This window comes from Sarcophilus harrisii, chromosome 2 (assembly GCF_902635505.1).
Source record: "Sarcophilus harrisii chromosome 2, mSarHar1.11, whole genome shotgun sequence".
Lineage (NCBI taxonomy): Eukaryota > Metazoa > Chordata > Mammalia > Dasyuromorphia > Dasyuridae > Sarcophilus > Sarcophilus harrisii.
The window spans coordinates 503518355-503542826 of record NC_045427.1 but is presented as its reverse complement, the minus strand read 5'-3'; the positions used below and the strand labels follow the sequence as shown (position 1 = coordinate 503542826).

The following is a 24472-nucleotide window of genomic DNA, read 5'->3' as shown; positions in this document are numbered from 1 at the left end:
TCTTTATACACACACACACACACACACACACACACATGCACGCACATACACACACGTAAAGGGATGGCATATATACACACACACACACACACACACACACACATATATATATATGTAAAGGGATGGTAAATCTCTGAAACTATGAGAACTAAGCTAAACTAAGCTAAGCTAATCAAAGTTAAATATTTTGTCCAAGCAAAGTAATAAAAAACAAGTCAAATCAAATCAAATTTGTGTTTTAAAGTCTTTTCCTAATAAGTATTCCCACCATCCAAAGAAATATCAGCCTTTTTTTTTGTTGTTTCCTAACTTTTTCTGGGCTTCACTCATTATGTCAACTAAAGAGTTGTAAACAAAGTGATTCAGCCCCAAGACCACAGATCAAGGCTAAAACACAATTTTGACACCCTAATACTATATAACTGTCAACACAATATCAGTAAAAGTAGCTTGTCTTGAGTTTCATGTTTATGAAATCAGAATATTTAAGTATCAAGCCAAGTCAATAATTGTTTATTAAGTCCCTACTATATTTCAGGTACTGTGCTAAGTGCTAGAACAGGGTTCTTAGCCAGGGGTCTATGAACTAATTAAATATAATTGATTTTCTATGTTAATCTATGTAATTTTTGTATTTAAAAACATTGTTTTGAGAAGAGGTCCATCTAAAGGCTTCATCAGGCTATCAAAGGGGTTTATGATATCAAAAAAAAAAGGGTTATGAATCTCTGATCTAGATGCAAATCTTATATAATTATCATTATGAGTGCTTGTGGAAATTATAAAAGAGAAACTAGGATGATATTAACAACTCTTTCCCTTACTGTAATTACCTAGAGTACTTGTCATCAGGCACCAATTTTGACAGTTACATAATAGATTACTGTCATAGGGTCACTGAATATTTATTAATGATCTTCTGAAAATTAAGCTTAATTAAAAAAACATAATTGATTCAACAGAACAAAATATAGTTTTAAAGACTTTCTTACGATAAGGTATTTTATATGTATATGTAACTATCATACAAAGGTTTACTTAAGGGACATAATCACAGAGATAATTTAGTTTAATTATTCACTGATTATGTGTATTAAGTAAAGTAAAAAACAAAACAAAACCCAGGCCATCTAATATGTCCGTTCTGCCTATAGTGTTAAATTCAAATAGAAATAGATGGGAGAGCAAAGTGACTTAGGAAATCAGAAATTAATATTATCTATGTGGTGTTGTATTTTTATGTTGTTACTCATTGACCAATTATATTTTAATCTGGTTTGGTGGAACTTGGGAGTCAGATCAGGCCTGCGTTGACCCCTCTCTTGTAGAGAGGTTTTTTTGTACCCAGTTTACAAAAGGAACAAAGATTTCTTTGATGCTGAAGTCCAGCAGATGATCCTGCTTTCAGATAACATTGGTTGATTGCATTTAACTTTGGAACACTATGTGATTTTCTCAGTGAAATCTACAGCTGTTCAGAAGAGATGAGCTTAGTAATTCCCAAGGAAAAACCAAGCATGTAATACACTGTTTATACCATTGCAAGCAGATGTATGGACAGTTCATTGAATTAGGAAATCAGGACATATATCTTGGATAGATCCTAAAGATTAATCATAATTTGAACTAAGATTGACTGAATAAGGGAAGGACTGCATGGTGTTTGTAAAACTGAATAGTATTTTTAAAGACCCCAAGTTGCTGGGATTTTACTGAAGGCATAGAGGGCTTTCTTTCTTTTCTACTGAAATCTATACCTGATGTAGACTGTCCCTAGCAATTTCAGATTGTAGATAACCTGGCAAATTCAGACTGTTTACTTTTTGAAAAGCCACTTGCCCCAGTAAGTTCATCATCTACTTTTCTAGGGAAAAATAGTAGAGCTCTTAAATAATTCTTCTTCTTCTTCTTCTTCTTTTTTTTTTTTTTTTTTTTTGCTGAGGCAATTGGGGTTAAGTGACTTGTCCAGAGTTACATAGCTAGAAACTGTCTGAGACTAGATTTGAACTCAGGCCTTCCTGACTTCAGATTTGGTGCTCTATCCACTCAAATAATTTATAATAATAAAATTTTGGTGAGGCAGATGCATGCAGAGTAGAAAACAAACCTATATGTTATCTGATTTTTAAGATTTAGGATTGGCAAGTTTTGTGTATGCTAGGTACCTTACATTCAATAATCTTCAAGGTAGGGTTATATATTTTGGTAAAAGAAAATTGCTATATCTTTGATCTATTACTGATTAAACAAATTAATATGTCCCTTGCAGGGAGGAAACACAAGCTAGGTTTGACGTTAAGACCAGTCTGACCTGGGTTCCATTATGGAATGTCATTTCCATTCATGGCAATTTTTCCAACTTTCTCATAGACTCAGGACTCTTGGAAGGATCTTTAAGAATCCAAGTACAGCCTCACTCATTTTATTATAAAAACTGAGGTCTAGAGTTTAAATGATTTGTCCAGGAATAATATAATTATTATTTAGGGTAGCTTATATACCCAAATAATAGTAGACTAGCTATAATTTCAAGCTGGATCCTCTGGTTCCAGACCAACACTTTCTACGCTAGCAGGCTGCCTCCTTTAATTTCTTACCACACCAAGGGAGCCATTTCTTTTATTGCTTGTGATAAAGGGCAGGACACTAAAAATTAAATAAAAAATTTAAAGTCCTAAGTGCCATCCTTCCGTGTCTTTTGAGAAACCATGCTATTAAAATTTGCCTCAACTTTTCTTTTTCTCTTTAAATTGTAGTTGGACAACTTGTGTTATCCTGGTGGTGTTTTCCAGCTACCATATTCTAGGGTATGTATAATGGCGGCTCATTGAGATAAAAAACCTTTCCTTATGCAAATGAAAACCACTCAGAGGTAGCATGAGCACCTCTCAGATTGCCTCAAGATGACAGGAAAAGATAATGATAAATGTTGGAGGGGATGTGAGAAAACTGGGACACCAATACATTGTTGGTGGAGCTATGAAATGATCCAACTATTCTGGAGAACCCCAAAGTCTATCAAACTGTGCATACCCTTTGACCCAGCAGTGCCATTACTGGCTCTATATCCCAAGGAAATCATAATGGAGGAAAAAGGACCCACATGTACAAAAACGTTTGTATCAACTTTTTTTGTGCTAGCAAAGAACTGGAAAAAGCAAAAAAATGGAAAGATATCTGGAATTTCATCAATGTGAGGACTCCCTCCAGTGGTGATGGCCCCATGCAGCACTTGCTCATATCTATAAATCTTCTATAGGAGGTCACCTAACATGTTGGGCTGTATTTTTAGATTCCTTGACATTGCCTGAATACCAATGGAAACAAAAGAAGGTGCAGTGGATGGAGTTCTAGGCCTAGACACACAAAAACCTGAAGTCAAATCTAGCCTCAGCCATTTATTTACTAGCTATATGTGATTTGCTAAATTCTGTTTTGCCTCAGTTTCTGCAACTATAAAATACAGATAATAACAGCATCTACCTTTCAATACCTACCAAATCAAATGAAGATAATATTTGTAAATCATTTTGCATAGTAACTAGCATATAATAGGCACTATATAAATGCTTATCTTTCCCTCCCTGACATGGAGCATGTCAGTTATCCATCAGTGACTCTTCCTACAGAATCCCAATTCTGTGATTGTGTGAAGGAATCTTGTATTACTTTCACAGAAGTGTAAGATGTATTTAAGCCAATATTTTTACTCTAGCATAACAAATGCATCTTTAGAGTTAAATGGGGCTTCCTTGTATTCTTTATACTATTCAGATAATTGTGTAACGGTGGTCTACTCTAGAATATTGTTTACAAGAACCTGACTGCTCTCTTCTGGTGCCTTCATCAAGGTTTCCATGGAGATTTTTGAAGAGATAGCAAAGCTACAGATGAGTTGATAATGATGGACAAGTGACTTGGAACAAGCAAGATTTTTATGGTTTCATTTTGTAACATCAATGGTCATGCATGTGTGCCGTTATGAAAGTAGGCTGACTCAAAACTATGATCTTGGCCACATGAAACCTGCTTGAACTGATTTAGTGGCTTTAAAAAATAGATATTAGTCCAAGGAAAAATGAAAAAGTTACAGTTCTTAAAGAGCACACTTCAATGACTGCTAGAGTCATTGTAGCGGCTGTTGGTGTGAAACTCAAACATTTCAAAGATCATTTCACGTGCACCAAAAAAAAGGATCATTTACACAGAACAAAGGAAAGTTCACCCTAAAATGAAGACCACCACCAAGAACTAACAAAATACTGCTAAAAAAACTAGTCAAATAAACCCTTAGAAAATAAGGACTTTCAGAGAAACCTGGCAATTTCAGGGATTATTACTGATTCATCTATTGTGTTGTATAGACTTCTTGAAGTTGTAAAAAGAAAAAAAAAATAGACTAGTCAGAAAAATTCAGTCCCTAACTTTTATAAGCAAACAAAAATGCTCGCAGGCAAGACTGGAGAATAAAAATTAAGAAAGGGCTGATGAAATTCAAAGCTATACTAAAACTGTTGTCAAAAAAAGTTTGAGCCTGTAAGACCGTAAGATCTGGGTGTCTTCATCAAAATGCAAATAAAAAAAAAAAACCCAAAACAACAACAACAACAACAACAAAAAACCCCCCAAAACTTGGCAGAGTTTTGACTTCAGTGGACCCAGAAGTCTTGCCCCATTGAGAGAATGATGAACTCTGATAAATACATTTATGTGCCAAGAAGAATTGTTCCGGATTTACTCAAGTCAGTTGCTAGTTCAGTAGTTAGAGTGCTGGGTTTGTGTTAGGAAAACCTAAGTTTAACCCCAGCATTGGATGTTTGTTAACTGTGTAATCCTAAGGAAGTTACTTACCCTCTGTCTGCCTCAGTTTCCTTAACTGTAAAATGGGAATAATAAAAGTACCTACTTCACAGGGTTGTTGTAAAGATAAAGTGAGCTAATATTTGTAAAATTAATTAGAAAAGTGCCTAGTTCATAGTAGGTATTACTTCCCTTTTTTTCCCCTTTATATTTTTATGTAAACACATCAGGGACTATGAAGTTAAAATTCAAACATGTTTGCAAATTCCTGTTTTTACCTTTAAAAAATTATCAGTGAGAATGCAAGGAAATCTAGATCTTATGGTTGATCTAAAATTGCCTTTAACTTTAATTTTAGCAGCTTTTTGATTCTCTAAAATTTCATGGATCAGGAGCAAAAGTTATAACCCAATGAACTCTTTCTTTTCCATGGTTTATACTATGCTTTCCTTTTTACTTCCTTATGACATTATACACTGTTTTAAAAATACTTTTTTGATTGCTAATCTATTCTAATTATATATCACAGGCCATCAAGAGATAAGACCTAATTTTGAAGTTGACTCTTTTTAAACAAAAAACTGATTAACCTTACCAATTTTATAAAAGATATATTTCAGATAACCCACAAGATTAAAGGAAAAAAAGAATAGAAGTTCAATGCTCATTAGCATCAAAGTAGTACTATTATATCTCCAGCATTAAATGGAGAACAGGAGACTGCTTGGAAGATCTTAGTAACATTTTAGATACTTTCTAAGTTGAGTCTTCATAGTGACTTTATAGTTTTGTTTGAAATGTGAATTCCCCAGATTAGACATACCTATAGTCAAATGCAATAACAAATATGAATAGTAAAAGTCAAATTTTTAAAATAACTTCCTATTCCTCTCTTCTGACACAGCAAAGGATTATGTAAAAATGTTAATGCTTATTTGATTCAATAAACATTTACTAAACATCTTTAAGGTAAGATTAAATAAGATATTAAAAAATAAAATAAGACAAAAACACAAAGACTTTTTGATAAAAGGAGATGAAATTCTCATTTTGATGGAATGGTTTAAGTTAGAAATTCTTAACCTTTAGACACTTTAAGGAAGCCTACAGACTCTTTCTCCAGACAATGTTTTGAAATGCATATAACACACTACATTGGATTACATTGGAAAACAATAATATTGAAATAGTTATCAAAATATTAGAAAAACCACAAGTTCATGAGAACACTTGAGTTAGATGAATCATAAGTGTTGAGTACTGGGATAATTCTATTAGAAATGAATTTGAATTATTACTAGATGAATCTGAAGATGATAGAAATGGTTATCCGTTAAATTATATATCTGAAATGTAAAGTTGGAATTGGCCATCATGCTCTTGTAACTCTTAACATCCAAACATCCAGTAAATACAAAGCATCTAAAAAGCAACACAATAACCATTGTTATAATTATGGTATTTTACCTAGATCGTTATTCTTTGTGATAGCAGCTGCTACCCTGGTTCTTGGACCTTGTTTTGTAAACTGGTAACCAAATTTGAGAATCACAGAGTTCTCCTCAAGCATCTGGGCAATTTCCATTTCTACAGCCGTTCCCAACTGCTGTCTCTAGTTTGTGAACAGACATGTACAAACATACATACATATATAAAGAAGACAAAACAAAAAAAGAAGGGGAAACATTTACTTTTGTAAGATATAATTCAAATCACTAATAAACTTAGTAAGAGTAGGTATATTTTGTTTTTTAAAAGAATAAAAGCAAAAAAGAAATTGGTTAATTTGTAACTTAGACAAATCCAACTGACAAAGATTCTGCTTTAGATAATATCATCTGAGTCATTCTCATCTGTAGCAAGTTTAAAAGCGAAGATCAGTTAATGTGCACCTGCCATCGGATCTCCTGATTTTTCCAGATCGAAGAAATTGAGCAAATTACGAAAAAGGAAAAAGTGAAATGGGAAGAAAATTAAAACCAAGGCAAATATTTGGTGCAGACGGGTGAAGTGACTTGCACAGTGTCACATAACTAGTTAGTATCTGAGGACAGATTTAAATTCAGATGTCACTGACTTTAGTCCAACACTCCAAGCTGCCATTGATTCTCCTTCATAGCTACTGAGCTTTCCCTCATATGATTTTGCATTTTTAGCTATTTGCTAATACAATGAAAATTTCTCAAAGGCAGGAATTAATTTTCATTTTGTCTTTAAAGGATTTTTATGTGTCATACAGAGTAGTTATTTAATAAGTGCATTTGGTTTAGATAATACATAAACTGAAAGTCACAGTTATAATCTTATTATCTTCTCATTGCTTGTGATAATTGGTTGCAAGTCCAGATAAATTACCTAATTGGACATCACAGAAATCACTCAACTTTTAAAAAAGTTGTCGGCATTTTTGGACTGAATTAAGGAGAAACATTTTAGAGGAACAAGGTACATAGTGATGGGTTGCAGGAAATTAAAAATAGGGATTTTTTAAAAACTAAGGGTAACAAGCTACCTTTAAAAAGCTATGAAACAAATAATGAAAGACCTGCCTAGAGTCAGGTGTGTGTATATGTATATTAAAAATACTGTAATTGTATTTTCTCCTCTAGCAACTAATGTTTAAATGTGTAAGTAGTTAAGTTTTCCCAACATTGCTAGAAAGAGCTCTAGAAGCAGCTTTTGGAAACGCCACAAGAAGGAGACAGTATGCTATGAAAAATGACTATTCACTGAAAATGAAAAGACCCTTACAGCTTTCTAAATCTGTAAATTAATTCTGGTCTGAAAAGGTTGTGGGTCTTTCTCCACCACCTATCGCCCTCTAAACCCAACATTTCTGTGTATTCACCTTCGCTTTGTAGTATTTTCTGCCAACTTTTTTCAAAGCTTACTCATTTTCTTCACTTACAGGATTATAGTTTTTTGAGGAGCATAGTATTAAATAATTTGGGTCATGAACACTAGGATTACATTGCTGCTATTCTAAGCAAATCCACTGCCAATGATCTGAATATTCCATTTGGACAATATGTCACTTATGTTTATACAGTACCATGCAGCTTAACAAACATTTTCATATCCATTGTATCATTTGATTTTTACCATAACCTTATGAGGTAGTCAGGGCAGGTATTATTCCTATTTTAAGGAAACTAAATGTCACAGAGGACGTGTGATCTAAGATCAAACAACTAATAAGAAGCAAGGCTGAATCACACATCTAGATTTTCTGATTCCAACTTTAGTCTGGAGAATCATGCTGAGTCTCATTTACATAAAAATATTGTTACTTTCCTATTGAAAGTATTTTGTTCTGAAGTTTTTCCAGTTATTAAAATGAGATTTTATCATGGCACATAATCCTTTTACAAATCTCTAGGTTTCATATTCTTGGCTCTGCCATTTAATTGAACTTGGGAAATTAATTTAATCTGAGCTTCAGTTTCCTCATCTATAAAACGGGGATGAGAATAATACTTGTATTATTTCATAGGTTTCTTGGAAGTAAGATTTTTTTCTAAACAGAAAAATACAACATAAAGGTAAATTTATTTTGTAGAATGGTCCCACTTCCTATCCTTAAATGCAATTCATTTCATAGGCTCATAGAATAGAATGATAGGCCTGGAATCAGGAAGATCTGAAATCAAATCCAGGCTGAGACACTTATGAGGTGGATATTAGACTGGATAGGTCACTTATTCTCTGTCTCAATTTTCTCAGTTGTAAAATAAGGCTAATAACCTCCCCTTGGGCTATTGTGAAGATCAAATGAGATAATATTTGTAAAGTGCTTCATTAAATCAATCAATGAACCAATCAATCAATGTGTGTTTCTTTTTTTTAAAGATCATCTAGTCTAATACTCTTATTTTACAGGTGAAGAAATTGAAATCCTGCAATCGCCAAAGACCTGTCCAAGGGTCATCTAAGTAGCAGCACTGGGATTCTAAGCCAGGTCCTCTGATTCCAAACCAGAGTTATTTCCATTTTACTACACTATCCGTTTGATTAATCTATTATGTGCTTCCTTGAATTTTCTATTTTTCATAAGTGATACATGGTGGAATTATAATAAGTAGAGCCTTACTGATTCTAATTTATCTGGTGCATTATTTGTAAAGGGCTCTTGGCCATTGCCCAGTGTATTCTCAGTAAGTGTGTACTCTGTTACCTTTCTACTATTTACCATGCTATATTAGTTTCAGTTCTCAATTATGCCTTTGGAACAAAATTACAGTGCAGTCTAAGTTCTAATTCTGGATATTTGTCCTCTATTCTGGATTTCTGTACCCTATTCTTCACTTCTGTATCTTATTCTAGATTTTTGAATTTCATTCTGGATTTTTGCACTCTATTGACTTAGCCTAAGCTCTTCAGCTAAACCAATAATACCCTTTCCTTCTTCTTGTCATAAGGAGAGAGAAGTACAACAGGGAAGTCAACTGTAAGAATTTGGTAAATCCATTCCAGGATTTCTTAAAATGAACTATGAACTTAGTGACGTGAGAAGGATTTGAAGTGGCAAGTATAGACTGTGTGTTCATCTTTTCAAAGATCAAAACTAATTGAAATCTTGAATGGTCCAGATTATTAGGTAGATTTTAAGACAGGGGAACTTCAAAGTAGTGTTTTTGGAGTATGGATTCTGGAATGGGGTTTTGAAATGACCTAAGGTACCTTACATGCACGAATGTAAATACACTTTGAAATAAGCAGGTCTCAGATCTCTTAGCAATATTTCTCTAGGGCTCTGAAAAAACCTCTCCCTGAATTTTTCATTACTTCATAATTGCTCTTAGCTTGTTCTATTTAAATATCCAGCTAATCTATTTCTTCCTTATATTCCTCTTATAGTTCTCTTACTAGCCTCCTTTTTTCTACTGTTGTCCCAGGTAGCAGCAAAAACAAAATATGGCTATGTGTGGGCTAGTGTATTAATTTATAGGAAACTACCCAAAGAAAATCCCTAGCTCATAGTCCTGAATTTGACTTGAGTCTGAGAAATTGGTTCTATGGGTATTCTAGGGAAGCAAATTGGAATTGGGCTAGAGGTGAGTGGGTCCAGTCTCAGTCCTAGAGATGTACAAACACACAAAGGATGATTCTAATTTGCCTGTTTTCTTTTCCACTTCTTCCTACACCTTGAATGAATTCTACACAGTTCAGGAGGAAGGCTGAGGAATAAAGAAGTTTGAACTGAACTAGGCTGTTCAAGGCTTTCCTGAGCTGACACAATACTGAGAACTGCTCCAGAACCACACCATGGACATCCCTTCTCCCGTCTTCGCCCTGCATCCTTGAGCCTAGCTGGGGCAGAAGCCAGATCTAGCCCAAGGTATTCAGGACACTTCTGGATTAGACCTTGCTCCCAAGATGGCATCTGGTCTCTCTAGCAGATTTTCCTCACTGTCATTCCCCACCTCTCACTAATCTTTATTCTCTCTTTGTTTACTGGACAAGTCCCCATCTCCCTCAGCCTTATTTGCAGTGTCCATCCCTGTTCAGTATCCTCTGGTATGGATACTGGTATGTCTCTTCCCTCCATCACTCAATAATAGGACCATTTCTAGTTGGTGACTCTACTTCTCTCACTTGTTTCTCCACTTTATGCCACCTGGCTTCTGAGCTTTGTATCCAAGTGAAATTGCTCTCTTTGAAGTTACCCAAGTTCTCTTAAATGCCAACCTGATGGACTTTTCTCAGCCTTCATTCCTCTCCTCTCTGTAACCTTAGACACTCTATCAACCTCTTCCTTCTCCCAACTTTCCCCTTACCTTGTCTGACTGCTTCTCAGTCTCTTTTTTGGGAGGATATTGATCTAGGTGCTGCCCAGGAAACATAGGTATCCATTAAAGCTGCGCTCTGAGCCTTTTTCTCTTCTCCTTCTATATTAACTTGCTCGATAATTTCATCAGTTCTCCCTTCCCACCTCGACACTGTCTTCTCTCTAGATTTTGAGTACCTCACTCTTTCTTGGTTCCCCTCTTCCTGACCATTCCTTCTCAGTTTCAACTTTGTAACTTCATCTAAAACATTCCCCCTAACCAGAAGTGTCTCACAAGGTTCTGTTCTGGTCCCCCTCTGCTTCCTCTATATTACTTTATTTGCCATTTTATCTCTCTCCTGGATTCAATTAACATCTCTCTGATGGTGATTCTCAAATCTACCTTTCTTTCCCCCAATCTCTCTGCTGACCTCCAGTCTCCCATCTCTAACAGCTTTTCAGATATCTCAAATTAGATGTCCAGTAGACTCCTAGATGCAATATGTCCCAAACAGAACTCATTATCTTTCTTACACTCTCCTTGCTCCTAACTTCCTTCTTACTGTTCATAGCAACACCATCCTGTCAAATTCTCAGATTCTCAAACCCAGGAATTATGCTCAACTTCTCACTATCTCTTACCCCTCTCCATAATGCAATCTACTGCCGTAACCTGTTGATTTTACCTTTGCAAAATCTCTCATGTATCCCTTTTTCTTTCCTCTGACGCTGCTTTTACTCTAGGACAGACCCTCATCACTTCACACCTGGATAAATACTGGTGAGTTGGCTGCCTCAACTCTCTCTCCACTCCAATCTATTCTCCATTCAGACATGAAAATATTCCTGAAGTGCAATCCCATCACTCCCCCTCCTGAAATAAACTTTAATGACTCTCTATTGCCTCCAGAATCCAACAAAAAGTCCTTTGTCATCATTCAAAGCCTTTTATAACCTAGAACCCTCCAACCTTTTTAGTTGTCTTACACTTTACTTCCTGACCTATATTCTTCAATCTAGTGATACCAAGCTCCTGCTTGTTCCTTAAAAAAAGATACTTTACCTCTCATCTCTATTTTTTCCGTCTGTCCTCCATATTTGAAATGCTCTTCCTTCTCATCTTCAACTACTGGCTTCCTTCAGAGTTTCAATAAGACTCTCATCTGTAGAAAGCCCTACTCTTGTGCGCTGTACTTTTTTTCTTTCTTATAAAATTTAATCCCAATCCATCTTAATTCTAGTGCCTTTCTTCTGTTGATTATTTCCTATTTTTCTCATACTTGGCATGTCTGAATATATATATTTGCTTGTGCTCTCTCCCATTAGATTGTAAATGGAAATTCTCTTTTGCCTCTTTTTGTAACACAAGCACTTAAATGTTCACTGACTGACTGTCTGAACTTAGAATAGGGATCTTAGGGCTTTTGTGACTCTGAATATCCTCTCCTCACAAAGTGGCCAGTCATATGAAGGAAAGGGGGAGATTAGACAGAGGAATTCATCAGGGAATCAACTCATTAGGTCTGTTGGCTTGTACCTGCTCATCTTGGAACATGGTCTATACACATTGGAGATGTTAGCAATATTTTAAGAGGAAAAAGAAGCATTTAAAAAATAATATCTGAGTTCCTGGCTGTGAAAATTTTCTTTCTCTTCCTTGATTAGGATAGTGGAAAGTTTAGAACAAAGTTGGACTGGGCTGAGTTGGGTCTGGGGCTCTGTTTTTAGGAGAAAATAATAACAATGGTTGCCCATTATTCTAGTGCATAAACACTACTTGCCTTGTCTTCTCAAAGGCTTCCCTAATGCTAGCCTAATGAGTATTTTCTTCCCACAGCATCATTCTCTGACAGCAGAAGCAGTTACAGGGTGGGAGCTTACCTGGTTGTCTATCTTGATCTCTGTCAGGGTCTCGTTTTCTTTCAGGGCATCCACTAGGGCCAGAATCCCAGTTCCAGTGATAAAGTTGGATTCAATATTTAGACTTTTCAATGTTTTGTTTACTTTTAACATATCTGCAAAAGCCTGAACATGTAGAGAAGAAGACTCCGTGAGCATTTCTTAAGGTTTCTGCGCAAAGCACTTAGCATACTGAACACAGACATTTGGCAACTCCTTCATTGAGAAAAATATGGGTCTTCATAATCAATTTCCCAAATAGAGGAGTCTCTAGGGCCTCAAGAAGTCTAGAAATGAGAGCTTCTTTACAGCAAGGAAGATAAATTCTAAATACTCCTTCGAACTTGCCTACCTCTATGTTCCCTCCTTCGCCTTTCAACTTCCTTCCTTCCTTCCTTCCTTCCTTCCTTCCTTCCTTCCTTCCTTCCTTCCTTCCTTCCTTCCTTCCTTCCTTCCTTCCTTCCTTCCTTCCTTCCTTTCTTTCCTGAGGCAATTGGGGTTAAGTGACTTGCCCAGGGTCACACAGCTAGGAAATGTCATGTGTCTGAGGCCAAATATGAACTCAGGTCCTCCTAACTTCAGGGCTGGTGCTCTATCCACTGTACCACTTAGCTGCCCCCTCCTTTCAACTTTCTTTTATGCTTTTTTTGGTCTATATGCTCTATTAGAAAATAGTCTCTCCTTGAGCACAGAGATTGTTTTCCTGCTTATACCTGATCCCTAGTACTCAAGTCAGTACCTGGCACATGATAAGCATTTGTTTCTAATGAGCTGAGTTTTTAAAGTTACATTTTGAAGAGTGTTACTTACAATTGCCACAGGGTCATTGCTGCGGGTGGCAGCCAGGCTGAACTTTTTCACATGGGTGTTGGTCTCCAGAGCCTTTGCAAACTCCTTCAGGGTTGGAATTGGAATATTCTGTGATGAGAAGGTTTAAGATTATCAGATAGGCATCCTGAATCTCAGACTCCTGACTTACAAAAGATCCCATTCATCTAAAGGGCTAATTTCCAACTGCCCATTACTCTTCTCTGGAAAAGGACCAACTTAAGGACAGACTGTACCAACTCTTTGACCTAATGATTCTTCCTTTCTATCACATATCTCTTAAATATAGCCTATCATTTCCTTTCTCCTTAATTAGTGGGTTCCTACCTCTACTACTTCCACTGCTTATAATCTAGTTAATTATAGAATGACTGATTTTAATGTTGGAAAGGACCCTAATTGAAAAATAATTTTCTTTAATATAGTACTTAATAAATGGGCATCTAGCTTTGGCATCTGACCTTCTTCTATTATGGAGTAAACCATTCTGTCATTGAATAGCTCTAATTGTGAGTTTTTCCTTACATCAAGCTTAAATTTGCTTATTTATAACTTTCACAGATTGTTCCTATTTCTGTTTTCTGATGTCAGGAAGAACAGGTCCCATCTCTTTCTCCATGTGAGAATCCTTTAAATACTTAATAGAATTTCCCTCTAAATCTCTTCTTCAGGATATGGATATAGATATAGATATCCCAATTCTCTTAATCAACTAAGGAAGGAATCAGGACTAACTGAATCTCAAACTTAGGAAGAGGTAAGCCATAAAATTGGGAACTCATAAATCCTAGTTGACTACTTGATACACTCCTGCTTGTGGTGACTAAAAATAAATATAGAACTCTGGAGTCAGTCTTCCCAAGATCAGAGTATGGTAGGAGTATCACCTTCTCATTCCTAGAAGCTAGATGATTTTTTTTTCTTTTTTAAACAATAGTTTTTTATTTTCAAAATATATGCAAAGTTAGTTTTCAACATTCATCCTTGCAAAAATTTATGTTCCAAATTTTCCCCTTCTTACCTTTCACCCTCTCCCCTAGACGTAAGTAATACAATATATATTAAACATGTACAATTCTTCTATACATATTTCCATAATTATCATGCAGCACAAGAAAAATCAGATCAAAAATGAAAAAAAATGAGAAAGAAAACAAAATGAAAGCACACAATAAAAAGTGAAAATACTATGCTGTGATCCACACTCAGTCCCCACAGTTCTCTCTCTGGGTGCAGATGGCTCTCTTCATCATAAAACCATTGGAACTGGTCTGAATCACCTCATTGTTGAAGAGAGCCACGTCTATCAGAATTGATCATTGTATAACCTTCTTATTGCCATGTACAATGATCTCCTCATTCTACTCACTTCACTCAGAATAGGTCATGTAAATCCCTCCAGACCTCTCTGAAATCATCCTGCTGATCATTTCTTATAGAACAATAATATTCCATAACATTCATATACCATAACTTATTCAGCCATTCTCCAACTGATGGGCATCCATTCAGTTTCCAGTTTCTAGCCACTACAAAAAGGGCTGCCACAAACATTTTTGCACATGTGGGTTCCTTTCCCTCCTTTAAGATCTCTTTGGGATAGAAGCCCATTAGAAACATGGTTGGATCCAAGGGTATGCACACTTTGATAGCTCTTTGGGCATAGTTTCAAATTGTTCTCCAGAATGATTAGATCAGTTCCCAAATCTGCCAACAATATATTAGTGTCCCAATTTTTCCACATCCCATCCAACATTAGATGATTTTCTTAATAAAGTCTTAGATGGCATACTGTTCTCTCAGAGGATCTATTTGTTACAAGTATTTTTTCTTTAATTTCTTCTTTCCTCACTTCCTAGTCATGCACATTTATTGCAAGGGAAAAGAATCTCTCTCTCCTTCAGACCCATTTTTTCTTTTTTTCCTTTTCCTCATTCCATCTGTGAAGCACCAAATGATCTTAGACATAGCTACAAATGCAACATATATTATTAAACACCTATTATATCCACTGTGTATAAGGTACTATGATAGGTGCTGGAATTTAAACAAAAGTCTAAGTGTGGTCCTAATAATACATTTATATTAAGGAAAGAGGAAGCTATAATTTTTTTCCATAACATTAAGCTTTATAAAGAACCAGTATCATCAAACTCTAAAATACTTGTAATTACCCAGAAATCCCTTTTAGAAAAGCCACAAGAATCTCATTCTTTGTCTTTCCATAATTAAGACTATTTACCCTCAGGTACTAGCTTTTAAGACAAATCACTAAAGTTTATTGTTTTTCCGTTTTATCCAATGAGTTAACTTACTAATACTTCAACAGTATTGTTCCCAATGTATAGTATTTTAGCTACATTATATATTAAAATGTCTTTTGTCATGTTAATAATCCATAATAACATCATTTCTATAGAGGAATGTATTCTGTATTCCAAATAATCAAATAATGTACAAATTTCTGGAATATAATTCATTTATATGGAGACCACCCAATGATTATAACATATTAGGTGCTTAATATTTGTAAGTTGTCATACCACAAAAATTTTTATTGACAACTATATTTCCAGCTTCCATTCACTTAAAGTTTCATAGTGCAAGTCTGTCAGCTATATTTTCAGCTTCCATTTGACTAAAGCTTCACAGTGCAAATTTATTTCTACTTGCCCTCAAGATGCCAAATCCCCACCGGTGTTATAGATGAAATTCTGAGCTCCATTGCCTAGAATGATTGAGCCTCCCAACATTGTCTCAATAGAAATATAGGTTGGTGGTTTTTTTCCCATTTATGGTCAAAAGGATATTTTAAAATCAGGAAAAAATTGAACAACCTCTTCTAAAAGCAATGTATTTTCCTGGAACATAATAATAAATAAAGATTGTAGAATCATAAATTTAGAGCTGAAAAGGCCTTTGAGCCCAATTATCTCATTTTTCAAATTGTGAAATTGAATCCCAATGAGGTTAAATGATTATTACAAGGTCACACAAAGCAGAAATGGGATTTAAATCTGAATTTTGGAAGAGGTTGGACAAGAGAGTGTTTGAGGTCCTTTCCAACTCTGCATCTAGAATCAGCTATCATTCTTTGAGTTCAAATCCATCATTTTTTTCCACTGTACCACACTGTAGTTTGAAAAATAAATTGTTTTACAGTATACCAAGATAAGGTCAAAATGGGTTCATGACCTAGGCATAAAGAATGAAATTATCAATAAATTAGAGGAACACAGGATAGTTTACCTCTCAGACCTGTGGAAGGGGAAGGTCTTTATGACCAAAGAAGAACTAGAGTTCATTACTGATCACAAAATAGAAAATTTCGATTATACCAAACTGAAAAGTTTTTGTACAAACAAAACTAATGCAGACAAGATTAGAAGGGAAGCAATAAACTGGGAAAATATTTTTACAGTCAAAGGTTCTGATAAAGGCCTCATTTCCAAAATATATAGAGAATTAACTCTAATTTATAAAAAATCAAGCCGTTCTCCAATTGAAAAATGGTCAAAGGATATGAACAGACAATTCTCAGATGAAGAAATTGAAACTATTTCTAGTCATATGAAAAGATGCTCCAAGTCATTATTAATCAGAGAAATGCAAATTAAGACAACTCTAAGATACCACTACACACCTGTCAGATTGGCTAAGATGACAGGAAAAATAATGATGATTGTTGGAGGGATGCGGAAAACTGGGACATTGATGCATTGTTGGTGGAGTTGTGAACGAATCCAACCATTTTGGAGAGTAGTTTGGAACTATGCTCAAAAGTTATCAAACTGTGCATACCCTTTGATCCAGCAGTGTTACTACTGGGATTATATCCCAAAGAGATTATAAAGAAGGGAAAGGGACCTGTATGTGCACGAATGTTTGTGGCAGCCCTTTTTGTAGTGGCTAGAAACTGGAAACTGAATGGATGTCCATCAGTTGGAGAATGGCTGAATAAATTGTGGTATATGAATATTATGGAATATTACTGTTCTGTAAGAAATGACCAACAGGATGATTTCAGAAAGGCCTGGAGAGACTTACACGAACTGATGCTGAGTGAAATGAGCAGGACCAGGAGCTCATTATATACTTCAACAACAATACTATATGATGACCAGTTCTGATGGATCTGGCCATCCTCAGCAACGAGATCAACCAAATCATTTCCAATGGAGCAGGAATGAACTGAACCAGCTACGCCCAGAGAAAGATCTCTGGGAGATGACTAAAAACCATTACATTGAATTCCCAATCCCTATATTTATGCCCACCTGCATTTTTGATTTCCTTCACAAGCTAATTGTACAATATTTCAGAGTCTGATTCTTTTTGTACAGCAAAATAACGTTTTGGTCATGTATACTTATTGTGTATCTAATTTATATTTTAATGTACTTAACATCTACTGGTCATCCTGCCATCTGGGGAGGGTGGGAGTAAGAGGTGAAAAATTGGAACAAGAGGTTTGGCAATTGTTAATGCTGTAAAGTCACCCATGCATATATCCTATAAATAAAAGGCTATTAAATAAAATTAAAAAAAAGAAAAATAAATTGTTTTAATTATTTATACCATAATGTGCATCTATAGCCCTGCTAGGGGCTTTAGCTATTTACAATTTAATTTATCTCATAACTATTTCTTAGTCCTCAGCACAATGCTCTTACATCTAGCTACCATTTGCTCCCAAACAAGCTTTAGGTCAAATGTGGGAATCTGTTTTGCTTGACTACACATGTTTTTAACAAAGAAATTTGCTTTTCTTGCTTTCTGGGTAGAAGGTGGGGAAATAGGAAAGAAGAGGTGGATCTTAATATGAAAATTTTTTTTAATTAAAAAAAAAAGCTTTTGGTTCTAGAAAAAAATTTAAGGGAGGAACCTACATTAAACCTATACTTATTAGTGTAGAAGTGACCCTATGACTTGAAATTGACCTTACCATACTGGAAAAACAATATGAGGCTGAAGTTGGACTGACTATATTTGATATTTTGGAACTAGCCTAGTAAAATGTAGAAAGATTCATTACCAGAAAGTTGGTCACCAGATGATTAATTTTTCAAACACTCATGAGATAACTAGGAATTTTGATCTGCACTGATGGAGGAAGTATCCTCACCAGTCAAATTATGGAGCAAAGAAACGTGAAAGATGGAGATAGAAATGTTCAAATGAGGCTCTATTTGTACAAAATTCTTTTATATGACCTTGATGTCACATATTTTATCCAGCATGCACATTCTTTGGACAATTTTCTTTTAGAATTAGAATAAAGAAATCTGAGAAAAGAAGATTTAGGGAAGCACAGTCCTACCATACTTATACAAGGACTAATAAACATAAAAGGAGAAGGAATCATAAATTTTATGAAGTAACATCAATTGATTTTGTACAGAAAAGGAAGCTAATTGTAAAATGTGTAAAGCTTGATGAAAGGCAGGAACCATTAGTTAATGGTTTCCCTGAATGATAATGCAGATATTATAAAATGGAAAATCATAATGGATAGCTGTATTATTGTGATAGTACTGTCATCTCATGATATGAAGATATATTTCTGAATAACATCTAGAATCTTTCCCTTGGAGACTAACCACTCTCCTTGTATCCATGTGGCAAAATCCATCAGCTGCTGATTAATTGCTATGGACTCCTCCATCCCAAGGCTACATCCAAAGAACAGGAAGTATTCAAATAAACTTAAGCAAATATGCCAAATTTCAATTTAATGAGCTTTTATCAAGTACTTATTACTTGGAAAGCACTATTTTGGGTACAAAAATGAAGTTACTCCTCCCCTCGAGGAGGTTACATTCTATTGGAGGAGACAACATATACAAAGATAATTAAATAAATAAAAAAATTTACCAATTTGTACAAAGTAATTTCAAGAAGAAAGCCCCCAAATTAAAGGGGACAAGATGGCACCTGAGGTATACTTTCCAAGATGCTAGGTAGATGGAGGCAGAGGTGAGGAGCGATTTCTGCATTTCAAACATGGGGCATCACTTATAGGAAGATATAGATGTTGATGATGGAAGGTACACAGAGGGAACAGCTAAGAGGACAAGAAAATTAAAACAAAGACTGTGAAAAGGAATAGTAGGAAAGAAGAATAAAAAGGTAGGTAGGAGCCAGATTTAGCTAGTTTGATGATTTTGTATTTTATTCTATAGCCAGTATAGACTTCCTGAAAATGATTAAATAGAGGAAAGACATGGTCAGATCTTTATTTTAGAAATATCTTTTGGCTGCTGTGTGGAAGGTAGATTAGAGCAGAATGACTGATAGTTTTGCAGACTAACTGCAATAGTCTTGGTGAAAAGTAATGAGGACCTGAACTAGAAAAAGGGCTGTAGGGTAGAAGAGGAAGAGTACTGGATGGCAAAGATGTGGAGAGACAATCAACAAATCTTGGCAAACTATTAGATTTAAGCAGGGGCATGCTGGAGTAAAGCTGTACAAGAGGTCCCTATACTCCAATTTTACCATTTAAAATCCTGCCTTTCCTTCAGGGCCCATGGGAACTTTGGATTTGGGGTAAGAGGGATAGATAATCCCTTCTGGTCCAGAGTACAATGCTTGAACTCTTCCTGGTCCAAACCTAAAACTGTGGATTTGACTATCTCTAAGTTGGCTTCCCAAAGAGGAAGGGCTGTCTTGCTATTGTTAACGAGAACACTCACACTGGCACACTTTGTGCTCTACTGGATTATGTTCTCTCACTCACTCAGTGGGGATGTTTAGCTTCCCTGGGGTCTATTTCATCCTTCAACTTTCATGCGAGGCTGAATAATTTAGGCTAAGAATGGAATCACCATCTGAATAAACACACATTTTAAGTTCTTCTGTATTTAACTCAAGGACTGAGACTTCTTTCAAGGAACCGTGGGGACCACATCCTCCTTTTTCTTCATTTTACCAGTGCATCTCACAGCACAGGGAAAATAAGAGACATTTGAAATAGGTGTAAATTGATCAGCAAGCAGCTAACAGGTTATCTCCAGCACATTTCCAACCCTTACTGGTGCAGTCAAGTGACTGTTACTGTAATTAAATACCTTAATATTGTTGAGGTTGACTTCCTGAAGGCTGGGATCATTGGCTTTCAGCTGCTGCAAACTTACTTCCACATTTGTGGGATTGGGTGGTTCCTCAAATATTGGCTTGACCTTTTCACCTTTGACAACATCTAAAACACAAGTTAATATTGTAGAATTTAAGTTCTTTTCAATCATGTATAATAGAATAATTTGCAGTCAAAGATAGCTTCCCAAAATGTCATTTCTATCATCAATTTCAGAAACCATGAAATCTAATATAAAAAAAAGTCCAGCTTTATTGGAAAAGCAAGTGAATTGTGTGGCTTTACTAATGATTAATTAATTCTGCCTGGTAATTATAACTTCATGTTTCTCACCTGAAGTAAGCTGTGTTCAGATCCAAGTATAGGAAGTAATCAGGTCCCTGGGCTCATCACTAAAACAACCACATCAGAACTGCTCAGAAACATTGTGATGCAGAGACCAACTTGGGCATAGGTTTTGTGGTTTATTTTATGACTAACTGCTTACAAAGAACCAAATTGTACAGAAGCCGTTTGGCATAGTACCTTCTCCAAACATCACTTGCATATGAAGATAACTGACACATTACCATAGAAAAACATATTAAATAGATATATATACATGTACACACACATACAGCAGGATATATAAGTATACATGCACATGTATAAACACATGGTTGTATGTGTATGTATGTATATATACAATACTAGGTTTTATATATATGTACATGCCGTTGATTCTCAACTTTCATGGGGATAATGTTCCTAGAAAATGGAACAATAGTAAAAAACACAAATGTTGGTACATTGCATCTATGGGAAACAGGGGGTCAGCTTTCAATGATCAGCAACAATCATAATCTTTTGTTAGAGATTGCTGAAAAACACTTTTCTGTATACAATTCTTCATAACAAAATGTTCATTAAAACTTTTTTCCTAACACAGTAACTATGAAATAACCCATGAAATACAGTACACAAAATAAAGTTGATAACATAAAATTTTTTTCTTCTAATTCTCTAGAATTCTGTGAACTTTTGTACTAACATCTCAATAATAATAAAAAAAACATTTTCCAGACAATATTCATGTTTCATAATATTTGAAATCTTTGATACAGAAAATAAAATTCTTAAAACATTTTTTAATCTTTTAAAACATTTTTGCCCTTGCTACTTAAATTGTGGGTCATGACCCCATGTGGGGTTTTATAACTAAATGTGGAGATAAATTGTGATTTATTAAAAGTAAATGTTTGATTTATATATCTACTTTATATACCCATATACTCAGGGTCATGTAAAAATTTCTCAGGCAAAAAGGGGTCATGAGTGAAAAAAATTTAAGCCCTACTGTAAGGGATAGGAAATAAGAAATATACAGAAACACCACAACAAAGATCAGAAATAGAATTTATTAGCAAAAAAAAGTAGGGCTAGTAATTGTTGATCTTAGACAAAGTCATACTTAAAGATTCAATCAAGGGAGAAATCTACATCATATGTCAACCATATTATTATTGTTTTAGATCCATATCTACATATGGGTAAATGCATATATATACATACATATATATGTATGTATCTGTATATATGTGAGTATGTATGCATGTAGGTCTATGTATGTGAATATATATATATATATATATATATATATATATATATATATACACATATATAAGTGGGTCTGTTGGTGGATGTGAATATGTATGTATATATAAATATATACTTACATATATATGTAGGTATATATATATATATATATATATATAAAATACATCTGTGCTTAACTGTAGCCTCTTCTTGGGGGTCTTACAGGAAAGGAATAAAAGGATAAAAAAAGAATAAAGTAAGAAGGCACAACAGAGAACAAAAAAATCACCTACAAGGAAGCAAAGAACACTCATGAATATAATTTCTTCTATTATTATATATGCTTTCTTGAAATGAAAATTTATTGTTATATATTTTGAATCCTTCCTGATTTGCTAGGCACATGATAATGTTTTTTTTATTTCTCTTTCTACTCTTTCTTTTTTCTATTCTGTTTTTTTTAATTTTATATTTAGTTCAATAAATAAATTGGGGGAAAAAAGGAAGCTCTGATGTATACTATAATGCTATAAACCTTTTTACCTTGGTTACCTTGGCTGCCCTTTGAAAACCAAGGGAGAAAATTGCTGGAACTTCAGATGCAATGCAGGTGCTATTATTATCCCCATTTTACAGTTGGGGAAACTGAGGCAGACTGATCTTCTAGATCATGGGGCAACTAAATGACAGAATGGATAGTACCAGGCCTGGAATCAGAAAGACCTGAGTTCAAATCCATCCTCAGACACTTACTAGATGAGTTTGGGCAAGTCACTTCACTCTGTTTGCCTCAGTTTACTCATCTGTCAAATGAGCTGGAGAAGGAAATGGCAAACCACTCCTGGATCTTTGTGGAGAAATGGGGTCATGAAGATAAGATACAATTGAACAACAAAATGAACTTCCAGACTACACTGTAGCAGTCACTTTAAAAAAGATAGAACTTTCTTCCTAAATAGTCTTTCCTCCCTCTTCCTTTTCCTTCATCACTGACTTTTCTAATAAAACACATATCAATCTCTGGGTCTTATGTTTATATCCACAGTTCTTTTCTATCCACAGTCAGCAGCTTCCCCCAGGCTCTGCCTAGGTGTTCATTACTTTCTTATCTTTCCCGATAATGTTTCCCTTCAGGATTGGATACTTTTGCTGTATTCTGAATGAGAGCTTGCTAAAAGAGTTGCATCTGCCCCAAGTCCAGTTTCTTAAAATGTGGTAATTAAATGTGGTAAATGTGGAAATTAAAAGGAGAGCAAGACATTAGAATCTAAAAGTCTCTGTTAGTGAAGAAAACCTTATGTAAACGGGAATGGGGATCAGAAGTTTACAGGGAAAGGGATTGACAGGGTAACATATTGCAATTGCAACATAAAGGTTTTTGATAGACATTTAATATTGAATATTCTGGTACACGCTATGAACCAGCTGATTAAGAAATCTGAATTTACCAGTGGCCAAGAAGTTTCACAACCTTTGCAATTCTCCCCTTTTCCCGACCCTTTACTTACTTCTAGGAGGGCTTTTGCCATTATCATTACTGGCTACTTCTTCAGTAAACCGTGGATTATTGACTAAATTGTGAACTCCAAGAACAGCTAAAAAACAAAGAGAAGCTGTTAGCATGATAGGTACTGTATTTAAATTCCAAATTTTTAGTCTGTTTCTTGGAAAAATGAGTCTTCATGCATATTATTCCTATTACCCAGTCACTCATTTTCTCTCCTATCAGTCAGTCAATAAACATTTATTAAGTGCTTACTATTGTGCTATGCAATGGGGATACAAAGATAAAAATGAAACAACTGATCACTGCAGGAAGCTTATATCTTATTGTATTGTATATTGTATAATAATATTATATATTATATAATAACACATACTATTCTCAGATACTTGGCAGATGTTACAATAATAACTGATATTTATCTAGCAATTTAATGTTATATATATCAAATCCTCTGATACTCATAACAACCTTATGAAATAGTCAATTTTATCCCCATTTTACAGATGAATAAACTGATGCTCAGAGACCTTAAGTGACTTTCAGGTTTACATAGTCAGTATTTGAGGTGGGAAAAACCTGAGTCTTCCTGACTTCCAAGTCTGGAATTCTACTTACTACACCATAGTGCTTATCCCATTCTAATATCACACTCTCCATTCAATCCTGCCTCTCAGAATTCCGAACTCTCTTCAAAGTTCATCTAAAGTGTCATCTGCTATAGGAAAGTCTTCTGGCCACTCTTACTTGTCAGTATCTTTCCCCTTATCAAATTACTGATTTGTGCATAAATTATATCTCTTCAGGAGAATATAAGTTTCTCGGGGACATACATTCCTCATTACATTACTACCCTTTAATTATCTTCCCTATTCTTTTAAGAAACCAATTTAGGCTTAGGGGCAGAAGCAGCAAACTCTTAATTATTTTTGTATCTGCATCGCTAAAGCCTGGAACAGTGTCTCTGGTAGAGTAGCTAGAAGCTATCAGAAGGACCAGAATTTAA

At 35.0% G+C, this 24472-nt stretch overlaps 1 protein-coding gene across 2 annotated transcripts in view; it reads right to left on the bottom strand.

Moving 5' to 3' along the window:
• TMOD2 (tropomodulin 2) overlaps positions 1–24472 on the bottom strand; it is a 47113-nt gene that overhangs the window by 6751 nt on the left and 15890 nt on the right. For both annotated transcript variants that reach the window (XM_012545439.3, XM_031955207.1), the window contains exons 5-9: positions 23471–23557; positions 20362–20492; positions 13277–13384; positions 12449–12592; positions 6268–6412 (exon numbers count right to left, since the gene is read on the bottom strand). In XM_012545439.3, coding sequence (XP_012400893.1) covers positions 6268–6412; positions 12449–12592; positions 13277–13384; positions 20362–20492; positions 23471–23557 — 615 coding nt within the window. The remainder of the gene's footprint in view (positions 1–6267; positions 6413–12448; positions 12593–13276; positions 13385–20361; positions 20493–23470; positions 23558–24472) is intronic.